Source organism: Monopterus albus, unplaced genomic scaffold (assembly GCF_001952655.1).
Source record: "Monopterus albus unplaced genomic scaffold, M_albus_1.0 scaffold445.1, whole genome shotgun sequence".
In the NCBI taxonomy this organism is placed as follows: domain Eukaryota; kingdom Metazoa; phylum Chordata; class Actinopteri; order Synbranchiformes; family Synbranchidae; genus Monopterus; species Monopterus albus.
In genome coordinates this window covers 113,458-126,638 of record NW_018128325.1, presented here as the reverse complement: position 1 = coordinate 126,638, position 13,181 = coordinate 113,458, and the positions used below count along the sequence as shown (strand labels likewise).

General features: G+C 44.9%; 2 protein-coding genes across 5 annotated transcripts in view; both read left to right on the top strand.

Moving 5' to 3' along the window:
• LOC109952252 (schwannomin-interacting protein 1) overlaps positions 1-6,588 on the top strand; it is a 6,983-nt gene extending 395 nt beyond the window's left edge. The window contains exons 2-7 of the mRNA XM_020587237.1: positions 532-717; positions 1,584-1,687; positions 1,944-2,025; positions 2,921-3,034; positions 3,244-3,361; positions 4,301-6,588. Of these exons, the coding sequence (XP_020442893.1) occupies positions 538-717; positions 1,584-1,687; positions 1,944-2,025; positions 2,921-3,034; positions 3,244-3,361; positions 4,301-4,395 (693 nt within the window). The 5' untranslated portion in view covers positions 532-537 and the 3' untranslated portion in view covers positions 4,396-6,588. The remainder of the gene's footprint in view (positions 1-531; positions 718-1,583; positions 1,688-1,943; positions 2,026-2,920; positions 3,035-3,243; positions 3,362-4,300) is intronic.
• Positions 6,589-6,666: 78 nt separating this feature from the next.
• On the top strand, positions 6,667-12,036 carry LOC109952248 (P2Y purinoceptor 3). Of its 4 annotated transcripts, none has more exons than XM_020587230.1 (3): positions 6,667-6,800; positions 8,921-9,566; positions 10,626-12,036. In XM_020587230.1, the coding sequence occupies exons 2-3, from the start codon at positions 9,100-9,102 to the stop codon at positions 11,530-11,532; spliced, it is 1,374 nt and encodes a 457-aa protein (XP_020442886.1). In that variant the 5' UTR covers positions 6,667-6,800; positions 8,921-9,099; the 3' UTR covers positions 11,533-12,036. The 4 variants fall into 4 exon arrangements, with proteins under 4 accessions (XP_020442886.1, XP_020442885.1, XP_020442882.1 ...); XM_020587229.1 differs by lacking the exon at positions 6,667-6,800 and adding an exon at positions 6,810-6,871; XM_020587226.1 differs by lacking the exon at positions 6,667-6,800 and adding an exon at positions 6,879-7,174.
• The last annotated feature ends 1,145 nt before the right edge of the window (positions 12,037-13,181 follow it).

Sequence of the window (13,181 nt, the reverse complement as noted above, 5' to 3'; positions counted from 1 at the left end):
GTCTTCCACCCCAGTACACAGGGAGGGACCCGTAGAACTGATGGTAAACGATCGATTCATCTGTTTTCACAACTATTTGTTTATCAAGTGTAAGAAACTTGCAGATTACAGTTTGTCGCATTGTTTTCAAAAGTCGTTTTTCCCGACCATCATCTGACAACGCAAAATAACTTGGAACTAAAAAGGCGTTTTGCTTTTTTGTTGAAGAAATTTATTAAAATTATTAATTAAATAGTTTTTTTTTACTAATGAATAATCAGATAATCGTTTCAGCTTTATTATGACGTTAGTACATAAATCGTGTCACCATTTTAACTCTGCCGTCCATCAGGTATAAACTTCATGAGGCTTTCTTCACATCGTGACCCCTACACATCACAATTACATCAGGGAGTCACGGAGGAGCTGAATCACATTTTAGTCCAAATAAAAGTAGTTCTGACAACTCTAGGTTTTTGACATTTAATTATTTTATATTTTTCATGTAAAGTTGGACTTTTTCTCGATTGTGTTGGTTGTTTATTTCCAAAGAGGAGGATGGAGGGAGAGAAAAAGACGGCCGAGGAGATAGAGGAGGAGGAGAAACAGCTTCATCATCACATCGCAGCAGCGTCCTCTGCAGACTACCAGGACCTTCCCATCATGCACTGGGAGGACCTGAGCCAGCGGATAGCTGAGTTGGAGAAGCAGGAGCAGGAGAGGAGGGAAAGGGCAAAGGTCAGTCAGTGCTGGTATTTCCTGAATAATCTGGGTCTCGGGTTTGGTAGCCGTTAAGAAAAAAAAAACGACATTTCCCATAAGCCTTGGTGTCCTGCTCCCACCCCAAAGAGTGTTCACAGTGGACTCTGATTGGAAAGCAGACTCTTCCTGCTCATTTACTGTTTTTATGAGCAAATAATCAGCTGTGAGAGCATTGATGGCAGGTGACCGACGACACGGTAAAAGGTCGCAGTCGGGCCAGAGGGCTCGGAACAAAAATATAAAGCCACGCAAAACAAACGCTGACCCAAAACAAGGAGCTTCATACATGTGAAATGAGCTGCAAGTGCCTCCTCCAGTCTGGGGGGGTCTGGTCCTGTGTCGCGGGGCGGGGGCATTTTACACGTCTGTGTTTCACAGTCTGTCCGTGGCTGTAGGACACCTGGAGCCGCACACAACAGCTGTTCACTCATGGCCATGTACTTGGTATCCATTTATTACACGGAGTAAACAGTGTGACTCTGTATCAGGTTCAGTTTAGTAGTGACGTTAAACTTCCTACAGATGAGTAAAACCCTCCACTGTATGAAGACGTTTCGGATAATTCCAGCTGGGTTTCCTTGTTTTGTCCTTCACTATCAGTCTCTACAGCAGCTTCCACTTCTGTCTGTCCACAGGAATTGGTTGGTGACAGATATTAATAAACCCTGAGATCTACTCACATCTGCACATCCACCTCTGAGAGTGAAGCAGAACACCATTTTCATCCATTCCCAGTTTTTTCCTTTAGAGAGTTGTCATCAAACCAGATGAACTGATCTTTTGTTGTCAGATGATGTGAGCAGGATAATGTGTGATGACTGTGACCTCCTGTCTTCCTGCAGAGGGGGCCGGGGCTGAGGATGGAGGCGGTGGGAATGCGGCCAGACGTCTGGGAGGAAGAGGATGAAGACTTCAGGAGGTGTCGAGCGGCTGTTGTCACGTCACGGTAACAGAGAGTGACACAGTCTGCAGCATGTCTGTTGCTTCGACTGAGTTAGCCTTTATGGCACCAAGTGACCTTGAACGCATCACATATGACCTACATAGGCATAAGTCACAGTACAAAACATGCTGTAGTAGTTCAAGGCCATGTTAAAATGCACAGAACCCAACAAACTGACGTTTAGCGGCAACGCCTACACTTGCTCATACATGTCTGTGTTTACTCTCCAGCTGCAGCTTCACTCTGTTTCTGTTGACAGAGTTTACAACCACAGAAACCTGCAGCTGTGCTTCATCAACAACAGTGACAGCGAAGACGAGGAGGAAGGAACCAACAATAAGGTCACGCTCCGTCTGCTCTTTCAGCAGCCTTGTGTATTCTTTACATTAGTAGCAAGCGGGGCCAGGCCTCAACACCATACCTGAGTGTCGGGACCTGTCAGAATAAAAGCTTTTTTGACCCCGTTTACACGGATTCACTTCGTTTGTCTCAGATTTCTGAGCGATAAAAAGCTCAGTGAAGTGGATCCAAGAAGAATTCAAGACGGACTGAAGTCTGATTGTTCAAACCACCTCTGGAGGAGGTTTGGCTCATTCAGTCCAGATGTTGAAAATGCATCTGTGTCTCCAGGACCAGTTGAGATCTTTAGTATTCAGCAGTCTGTGGAATCCTCACTGACTGAATCCATCTATGGTCTGTCCTTGTGTCAACACAGCCAGAACGATACTGAAACTGGGCTGCACTGTAAAGCAATGCTGAGGAATATCAAGGCAACACAATGCAATGGATTTTGAGGTTTCTCGACTTCTGACTACTTCTGTTGACTTAACTAAGGTTTACAAGTATAGACAAGAGTTCTGCCAACTTGAGTCTTCTTGTTCACCTATTATATTACATTTTTGTTTAAAATGAACATTTTTGTCGGGACTGAAAATGTACTGAGATACGGTACTGGGCGGTGGGTGTGCACAGTCACACTCAGCTGTTTAATGTTCTCGAATGTGACCTGATCAGCAGGTTGTTTCATTAAGGTGTGTAAATGAATCTTTAGTCTAAATCTGAGCACAGAAACTGAAGTTGTCTTGAAATGTGTTCAGAATTGATTCTAAATGCGCAGCTTCACACGTTCACCAACAACACACTGAAATACAATAACTGGTGAATAGAATGCTGATGAACATGCAGCTTTCAGTTCATCCTCATCTTATCTGACCACTGGCCTTACATCGCCATCAGGTCAACACGGGAACACGGCACAACAGTTGCCACGCTGCCGGGCTGAAACAGGAAGTGGCCACCGCTCTGAGGGCGCTGAGAGACAAACTGCTGGCTGAACAGAAGGAGAAGGAGGTAAAAGAAGGAAGGATTAACTTCAGTAACATAAGTAACAGCAAATGAACACCAGAGCAGGGTGTCTGCAGGTTTTTGAAAAGGCTCAAAAACGACCGTAGAAGCTATTAAAATGCCTTAAATACAAGGTTTCTGCGGTGATTACCAAACTACATTTAAGTTCTTTTAATCCCGGGTGATCAGTTGATAACTGTCTGTGTGTGTTGCAGCATCTGGCCAGCAGCAGCTGTGTCACCAAGCGGAAACATCTGGAGCACCGGGAGCTGCAGGAGTGTTCGGTACAGCAGCTCAGCACCTTGAGAGCAGCACTTCAACAGGATGTACACGGTACATACAGCCACAGAGCCTAAGGGGAAACTCCACTGAACACAGGCAAAGGCACTGAGGGCAAAGGCTCAGCTTGAATTTGAACAGGTTTACATCCATACAGAAAGAAGTGTGCGGAGAGGTGAAGCCTCTCGACACACACACAGTGGCCAAGGTTAAGGGGTTCTGAAGTGACTGAGCAGGTCCACGTGCACCTGGCCCTGCTGCCCATGAGGTTTATCGGGCTGCATGACATGGTCACAGTTTGTAATTTGGTTGTAAACAGCCAAGTCTCTTGTCTTGTCTGACGATTCTGGCTCATAGTGAGAGAAGTTCCTGAATCTCATCTCCGGTTAGACATTTTTGTTGGCGTCTTCACTGTAAATGGCCGCTTTTCTTCCTCATCAGATATTTATATTCTTCTGGTTTCTTGCCAGTCACATGACAGGACCCCATCAACACGTTCACTAGCTCCGCATGAGTACTTCGGACTATACACTGCTGTACTTTCACATGGGCTCACTCAGACATTATGCAGACTTTGTATTAGGGCAGAGTAAAGTCCTCTTAAGGTCCTGGTCGACTGACTCGGACATTTGCCTTCTCACATCCAGCACCCTCCGGCAAAGTCTAGAGAACTTCAGGGCTCCGGTGTGCATCTAAAAAGTGCTATTGATGGCAACTCTCAGTCAGTTCTGAGCCAGATGTGAGCTCTTTGTCCACAAACTAACACTGAAACTACACAGCTGCCAAAGAAACACTTAGCAGCCAAGTGTATACTTCTGAAGTGTTGCACTCTGGTCACATCTCTCACACAGGACTTTTTATATGGATGTAAACCTACTTAAATTCAAGCTGAGACTTTCCCATGAGTATAATGAAGTAAACTGAGTGTGCTGAAGGACAGAGAACACAAACAGGTCAAAACTGTTCACATGCTTACAGCTGCTTTTCTTGCAGCTCTGAGCTCCGAGCTGGTGACACACCTGCTGGTACGAGACCAGCTGAGGACAAAGCAGGATGCCATGCTGCTGGACGTCCAGGACTTGACCTAACCCCAGGACCAGAGACTGGACGCTCCATGCAGACTCAGCCAAGCCGTTGAGTTTCCTCTACATCAGCATGGACATTCTGTCACCCTGGGACCAGGCTGCTTGTCCACGTCAGCCCAGGAGTCCTTTACTTCAACCAAACGTTTGCCAACCTGCTAATGTACTGAAACTGATAATTCACCAGCATCCACAGCAACAGGAGAGAGATTCAAGTGGATGAAAAGCGAATGGCAGGATGAGTCCTCAATGCATGTCCATAGGAAAGTTCATGGAAAAGTTGGCAGGAAACTGCAAGTTGATATAAATGTTAAGAAGGAACCACAAACATACAGAAATTCTCTGGTTTCTGGATTGTTAGGAAGCCAGATCCATCCGCCAGCATCTCCAGTCACCCGCCGGCCTACTGAGTGTTAACGTAGCTAGACGGCCACGTCTGAACAGCCATTTAATTTGTGTAGTGTTGGTGTTATTGGGCTACAAAGCTGTGATCTGTGGCTGTGAATTCTGTGCATTGTGTCTGGAAATGAAGGCAGAGCGGGACAGGAAGTGGACCAGGTGACGGACCCCAGCGGACGGGGCTGCCTTCACTGCATCATGGGCAGATGGCTGCGATTCAACTAATGGATTTCGATCCGTCTCTGATATGTATTGGTTGCATTTAACATTTAGCCTTTTTGCTCACATAGCTGCCTAAGACACACAGTTGAGTGTAAACCGGTTTAGTCGAGACGCACCGTCAAACCATCACGGCCACGTTGATTTCCAAAAGTGGACAGACGCCAAACAGAAGCGCAGTCGGCAGTAACACCCAGCCACGGTCCTGGTGGAGCAGACCGTCTCCGGGTTGTGCGTTAATTGTAAAAGTAAGGACATTTTATCCAAAGTTTATTTGTCGCTTATTTAATCAGAAATATTTATTGTAACTGGGGCTAGACAAAACCGAGCAGTTCCGATAAACTGCTGTTTTTTTATTGGATCGATCCGATATCGATTCTTAAAAACCTTAGCTTTGTGCCTTTTCTCAGTAAACATCACATCTGCACTAAATGTGGGCGATTATCTGTCAGAAGTGGCTCAGTTCGAAGTGCAAGACGTGTAAAAGTCTGTAAACCCATTATATGCAAAGGAGGGATTCTAACTTATTCAGGTTTTATTGTGTTTATTGCATTCGCCTGTTTACAGCAAGGGAACCGTGCAGTCAAATGATTTTATTGTTACACTCTCACTTTTCTTCAAAAACAAAAGGGGACTTTCACCAAAATGTGTTTTGCTACCGTGATACTGAATCAAATAACAAGATATTCATGTTTCTGAGCATTTATTTTTCATTTTAGTGCCAAACAGATTTAAATTTGTCAGACAGTCCTCAAAAATAAAAACTGTACAAAGTACACGATGTTGTGATGACATGAGCCAGCATTTGTTTTAAAAGTTAAGAAGCACTTACACTGAGTTACCTTCAGTTATTCTACAATTTATAATATTAATTTGGAGTAAAGCTGAAACAGTTAGATTAAGTAATTAATTGAAAACATAACCAAGCAGCTAAATTAATAACAATAAATATAAACTTCATAGAAGGAGAGTTTTTGGTGGCATTCCTCGTTAACTGATGCTATACCCAGTTCATGATTATGATTGTGAGAAACAAGCGAGTCGCCCTAATATAACCACATGCACTGGACGTGATGATGCGCATTACATTTTGATTTGTCTTTCTAACTCTGCGTTTATGTCGCCACAAAGTCGTGACCTTAAACATGACCTGGTTTAAAGCTGAACATTTGAGGCAGTTTTCATCTGGCCAACATTTACTCTTGGTTTAACACACCAGCCGCTGACATTTAGATGCAAGTACCAGCGCCAGCAGCGCCCCCTAGTGCCTCACTGAGTAAACAGGTTGATTGATAATGATTACATTCACATTCCTCGATCTGTGGTAAGAAGATGAAAGATAACGGAGGACACACTGGCTTTACTTTTTATCTGCATATAAATTTAAAGTGACATGTGTGTGTTATGTTTGAGACGGTGAGGGACAGTCCAACGGGTAATACGTCGTCATAACATTAGATAATAAAGATTGTTCTTATGTCACTGTGACTTTAAAAGTATTGAGACATATTTTAAAAGTGAACATTGAGTGTACTTGTAAATGTCAACATTAATTCTGAAATATATTCTGAGGCAAAGCGATGACGTCGTGTCCTCCTGTTTACTGTACAAGACAAAATAAATGGAAGCAATTCATAAAATGCAACTTTTCAATAAAGGATCTCGGTATAAAGTGAAAACATTTAGGTGTTTAAACTGGACCAGGGCTGCACATGGGATGGAAAGTTCTCTCACGACTGACAAATCTGTGATTAATGAAGTCAGACAGGGTCCTGCAGGGGCCCCGTTCCCTGGTGGGTTACTTTGACCAATCCTTGGAGCCTGTTGTAGTCACAAAGTTTTGTTCGTTGTCAGCAGGTATGAGGTGTGTATACATGTCAGTGATGAGCTGTCCAGACCCACTGTGTTCCCTCACACCTGCTGCTGTTTTTGTGACAGGGTTCGATCAAACTCGGCACCGATGCGTGTTCAGACACGTGAGAGGACACGCTCAGTATTTACCCTGTGGTGATGATGATGATGGGTTGGAGGTGGGGCTGAGGACGAGGAGGGGCTGGCGCGTTCACTATATTCACTTTCTTTTCCACCTGAAGTCTCAGATAACAGGAGGCAAGGTGAGGAGGAGAAAACCAGATACTTAAAGCTCCAGCGGCTTCTCCGGGGAAAGGTGAGAAATTTACAGCCTGGGCCGCTCACCAAGCTCCCGGTGTCTGTTACAGCAGCCACTGATTGAAGCCCTGGCGATTCAAGCCTGCCAGGGTGAATTCATTTTGACTTTTGTTAATGTGCACATTTTCTTTAGAATCTGGGGACGTAACCTTTAATTTCTTGCTTTCTCTTTGAAAATAAGTTGCACCTTAGTAACACAGGTTTTAGACATGCAAAGAGGGCATGGTTCTTTTGTATAAGTGATATTTGTGGTTTTGTCTGTTATTTTGCAGCAGGACAGTGAACTGGAAATATGCAGAGCAATCATTTAAAAAGCACATTAATTAATTCAGTGAAGGTTAAAATGGCATGACATGGTTGAAAACTGTGTGGGCTGGAGCATTAATGTCATCTCGGAGAGAAGCATTTACCTGTCGATAAGGATTTTTAAACCCTATTCTCACTATTTAAACCCTCCGAGCCGGTGTGTCGACAGCTCGCAGCTGCACGGTGGGCGCTTCCTCTCCCTCCTCTGCAGTCCCCGTATTGGGTTTCATTCCTGCAGTTCTGACTGAATGAACACTGATTAATTATTTACAGAGAAGCTGAAGGTCAAGGGAGAAGCCCCCTACCAGACACCTCTGAGCCACAACTCCACAGAGGAACCCGTACAAAACGAGACCCGGAGGACCAGGCGGCTGCAGGTAGAAGTCTGCAGTGGCCGAACCCCTCTGACCCAGAGTCGGTCGTTCTGTTTAGATAAAGAAAGCTGGTCTGACTAGGCATATTTCCCTGTTTCCTACAAGTGGGATCAATCATAAGGCACAAATCTGCGAGGTTTTGACGCGGGCACCAAAACAGAGGTGATGAAAAGTACTGGATGGATCACTGTCCGTGATCCCCAGGATGCGCCGCCTCTCTGTGGACGCAGACCGGATACCTTTGGGTTTGGGATGAAACAACGCATTCTAATATGCCAGCTTAGAAACTGGGAACGACACTGGGCATTTTCCACTGTTTACTGTGGTTTTATAGACTGAATGATTAATCAAGAAACGACGGCGCCTCTTGTCAGGCTGAGCCAGCGAATACAGGATGAAGGGGAACTAAGCAAAATATTCAAATGACTCGTTGGTGGCTAGTGTTTCCTCAAATCTTTCTGTTTTTTGTGGTTTAAAAAAAATCCATTTCTCTTTAGTGCTGAAACTGTTAAATGGTTAAAATTCTAAAAGTATAAACCAGGCGCCCCAGAGTCCGTCCGCATCAACGTATAATCTCCTATCACTCTTTCTGAACCAGATCATGTATCGTTCAGGTCCATTAATGCAGCCCTCTCTTACTGTTGATGTATGTATTTGTATTTTTTTTTACATTATACTTCGTCCACTGTGAGTCTGTTCGAGGTAAATAGGACCTAAAGTCGATTCTGGCCGAGTTTGGTTTCTACTCTACCGTGACAGTAGTGCGTGACGCACAGTTTTGTTCGTGCACAATGTACCTGGACACAAACTGCTTGACATTATTTGACACTCTTTTTCCAAAACAAAGTCTAAACCCTGACCCAAACGCTTCAACAGCTGGCACAGGATGCCTACCTGCCATACAGAAAGGCTATATGAATGGAAAGAGCTTTGCGGAAAGCTCTGTTAATGATTTAGGGGCTAACTGAGCGAGAAGTAGTCTTCATCAGCAAAACGCCACTGGTACATTCTGACAGAGCATTTTCAAACTAATGAGTGTGTGTTTTCTTTCCTCTCTATCACAGAAACTCCTTCATACCAGAGATATGGACCAGTTGACAACAGACGGACAAAGACGATAGAGAGACAAATCAGAGGAAGGACAAATGAAGGAAATCTCAGTGAGTTCGTGAAGAAGCTGACATGATGACAGAGGAACCTGAACCGACCCAGTTGTGCCAGAAATAGCTGTCAGCAATTTGTCATGGGACTGAGCCGAGCCTCCATCGTCACTCCGGACATCAGTTTGGTGGCGGCAGTGGTGGTGAGCAACCATCCCAACACCTCCGGCACCTCGCCTCTCCCTCCAGCTTCCTGCAGCATAGATGAATCCTACAAATATGTCTTCCTCCCCGTCTGCTACTCGCTGACCTTCCTTTTCAGCCTCATCCTCAACTCTGTGGTGCTGCTGCGCTCCTGTTGCCACCACGGTGGCTGCTGTGGAGGTGGTGTTAGTGGCGGAGGGCGACGCTGGAATACCTCGCTGATCTACATGGTGAACCTGGCCACGACCGACCTGATGTATGGGCTATCTCTGCCCTTCCTGGTGGCGAGCTACGTGATGAAGGACAGCTGGGTGTTCGGGGACTTCATGTGCCGCCTAGTCCGCTTCCTCTTCTACTTCAACCTCTACTGTTCCATCTTCTTCCTCACCTGCATCTCTGTGCACAGGTATCACACTCCACAAACACGCCAGCCCAAGGAGAGATAAAGTTACCTTTAGCACTCAAAGCTGATTTCTGTTACATGTTTTCACTTTTGAGGAAAAACCCAGTAGCGCCGAGATCGGACAGTGGCTTTTGGCACGCTTTTCCCCGGGGGGCGCCTGCCAATTCTGAAGCGGCCACTCCCTCTCCATGGGCAGATAGGGCTTCCCAACAGCAGATGCCAGTATGTGGTCCCCGTGGTCCATGTAACACTGGAGCAGTGCTACAGTGAATGTCCAGTTGTCTTATACAGTACCAGCTCCAAGCATAATCTGCTGTTGGGAAGTCTGCTGCTCCTGGACAGCTGGCATCATTGAGAGGAACATGAATGCCCAAATTTATCACAAAATCTTCCAAGATAATGTCAGGGTAGTTGTGCACCAGCTGAAGCTCAGATGTTGGTGCTTCCGCAGGACAGCGACCCTGAACATGAAGTAAATCAACCACAGAATGAGCTCAAAGAGAGAAAATCCACCTTGTGGAGGGGTCCATTTAGGGCCCAGACCTGAACCCAACAGAGTTGGGCTGTGGACTGAGCTCAGAGAGCCGTTCACACTAGACATCCTGGGAACATGGCTAAGCTGAAGCAGGTCTGTGAGGAAGAATGGTCCAAAATTCCTGCCGACCACTATGCAGGTCTGGTCCACAGCTACAGCTGGTTTGAGGTTAATGCTGCCACAGGAGGCTTGACCTGTTATTAAATCCAACGGTTCACTTTGTCCTTCCAACCGGCATCATGAATGTTTAAGGGATGTGTTCCATAAACACACAGATTATAATTGTGTTCTTAGCTGAAGTCTTAGTGACTTAGATGAAGATTCAATCATATTTTATAACCAATAAAAGCAGAAAACAAAGTCATTCCAAAGAGTTCCCAGAGTGTTTCTTGGCACTGTATTTGGAATTTTACTTGCCTGCCTAACTGAGTGCCTCAGAGTCTGTCTATGTCAAGTGTTTTGACTTCTTAAGACTAAAATGAGATTCAAGCAATGGATTTGAACTTAGCACTGGTTGTCCTTCACAGGTACCTGGGTATCTGCCATCCAATGAGGACCATCACTCTGGAGAGCAAGCGGGTAGTGAAGGGAACCTGTGCATTGGTGTGGGTAGTGGTCTTTATTCTCACCTGCCCCATCTTCAGGTTCGCCCAGACTGGGTACGTCAGGCGAGGAGGTGGTGGGACTGTCAGTCCTGAAGGGCCAACGGAAGGCTGGAACACAACTGGAGAACAAAACATGGAAGAGTATATGAACTGCTGGGACGATGCCATTGATAAGGAGTTTGCTGACTATGTCCCGTATGGCATCGTGCTCCACCTGCTGGGCTTCTTTGTACCCTTCATAATCATCGGCTGGTGCTACTCTCAGGTGGTCAGGACGATATTTCAGAGCCTGCGCTCCCCTCCCAGTTCAATAGAGAGCGGCGATGATGGTCCAGGGGTGGACGGGGCAACAGATGGAGTTAGAGAGCAGAGACCCTCGGTCTCTATCTCTGGCTCACAGTACTCCAACTACATCCGTCGGAGGCGGAAATCTATTAAAACCATTGTAACCATCACGTTGATGTTTGCACTCTGCTTCCTGCCCTTCCACGTGACCCGGACACTGTTCCTGCTTCTGCGAAGAGGGCAGATTGGCGGCTGCAACGCCATGAAGGCGGTCTCCATCTGCTACAAGGTCACTCGGCCGCTGGCCTCCTGCAATGCCTGGCTCAACGCCCTCCTCTACTTCCTGATAGGGGATAAGGGCGCCCCCTGCTGCTGGCTGGGAGAACACACACTCCGCCGAGACCACAGAAATGGCTCCCTCTGGTGGCCACTGAAAATCCTGAAAAAGGAGGGGGCAGGAGAGGATGACCACGAGGTGGCCGAGAGGACTGAAAGGGAAGTGCACATGGAAAATGAGTCCAAGTCTTCAAGGATCATCTTCTAGGATATTTTAGTGCTGTTTTCTTTACAAAAAAAAATTTGTGATGCACAGAGGAAAAAAATCCAGGACTTAAACTGAAAGCTGACAGTGTTTTGAATTTTGTTACTAGCCAAAGGTGCATTTAGTAGACTTGTTAATGAATTTAAAGACTGGCAAAAGAAAAAGCAGATTAGTGTGTGTTTCTTTCCACAACTGCTGGTGGAGTTAGTAGAAGCTGGATGCATTGATGGTCTGTTTTCATTGCAATGCCACACTGTGCTTTGATCAAAACACCAACTTTTCCACCTCAGCTAAGAAAAAAGATCATTTTTTTTAAATTACTGATATTTCATGAAACCGGACTTTGTTCTGTTGAGCTTCAGCAGGTTGCTGACTCAGTCGCTGTTGTCATATCAGTAATGACAAACTTCCACTGAATCCTCCTGGAACATGTAATTAATACGTGATTCATAAAAAGGGGACACTCCCCTTTAATTGTCATGTGAAGCACTGGATAATAGTCATCTTACCGACCTGTACTGGTGTCTGAATGTACTGTACATCCTTCATAAAACAATATTTTGCATTCCTGTTTTTTTTTGAGTTCAGGTCAATCTGTGATATTGGAACTTAGTTTTGATGTTTTGTGGTGCAATACCTGGATTAAAGTCCATTGTTGACACCGGCTCTCGGTGGCCTCGGCCTTATTTGTAGTTAACATGTGGATCCAGTGAGCGTGTCTCAGAAATGATTAATCAGCAGAAGAATCATTTCCGTTTGTGTGGGCCTCTGACCCGCTGCATCGCCCTGCTGCACTACAGCCCTGAGTGAAGCCACATTTCATCTCACACTCATTACAAACCTCTCTGGATATCTGCCATATTTATTCAACTGTACACAAAATCTTAAGTATTACTTTCTTTAGTGATCTTCAACAAAACTATATAGTGTTAATGTACTTAGTAGTGCAAAATAAATATTTCCTGTGTACCCCTTTCTCTTAAGCTAGTTTATGCTGTTATTACTGCATCTATTAATGAATAATATATCAATTGCTAATGCTTTATAGACCAGTTTTAATCCATTAATAAGAGCAACTTTTGAGTTGCTAGATTGTGGAAAATCCTCATAGCCTGACCACTTATAGAAAACACCTATAGGACATTTGGACCAAAACCTATTAATAAATTAGCTGTCAATTTGTTATTATTCTGTTTACCATTTACCATCACGGTTATATAATCCTATTCTCAAACATGATGGAACAAAGTAAATCATAAGTAAATAATAAGTATTGCATTAAGTACACAGTGCTGCACAACTGGTCAGTAAATCATTTGTAATAATGAGATTTTATTGAAATTATTAAAGTGCTAATTTTTAGCGTCTGTGCTCATTACAGCCACATAAATGAGGTGCAGGACAGAACAACCGTCCTTATGAATTATCAGTAGTTCCTCTCAGCAGTAGTGCAGGTAAGTGTCACTGTGAGCCCATCTAGGGGACACCTGGACACAGCGTGTGTGGACCTCCCACTCTCCCCACTCCCAACAACAGCCAGCAGCCAGGAGAGAATCAAAGTCTGGAGCAGTTCATTTTGCTCAGAGATGAGCAAAGCCCAAACCAACTAACAAAACATAACTTTACGTGACTCTACCAAACAGAAGGTCATA

What these genes read in the sequence shown, in the direction of transcription:
- LOC109952248 (XM_020587230.1), top strand. Translation starts at nt 9,100, where the DNA reads ATGGGACTGAGCCGAGCCTCCATCGTCACTCCGGACATCAGTTTGGTG. An exon ending in ACCTGCATCTCTGTGCACAG is followed by an intron (nt 9,567 to 10,625) that starts GTATCACACTCC and finishes TGTCCTTCACAG; the next exon opens with GTACCTGGGTATCTGCCATC.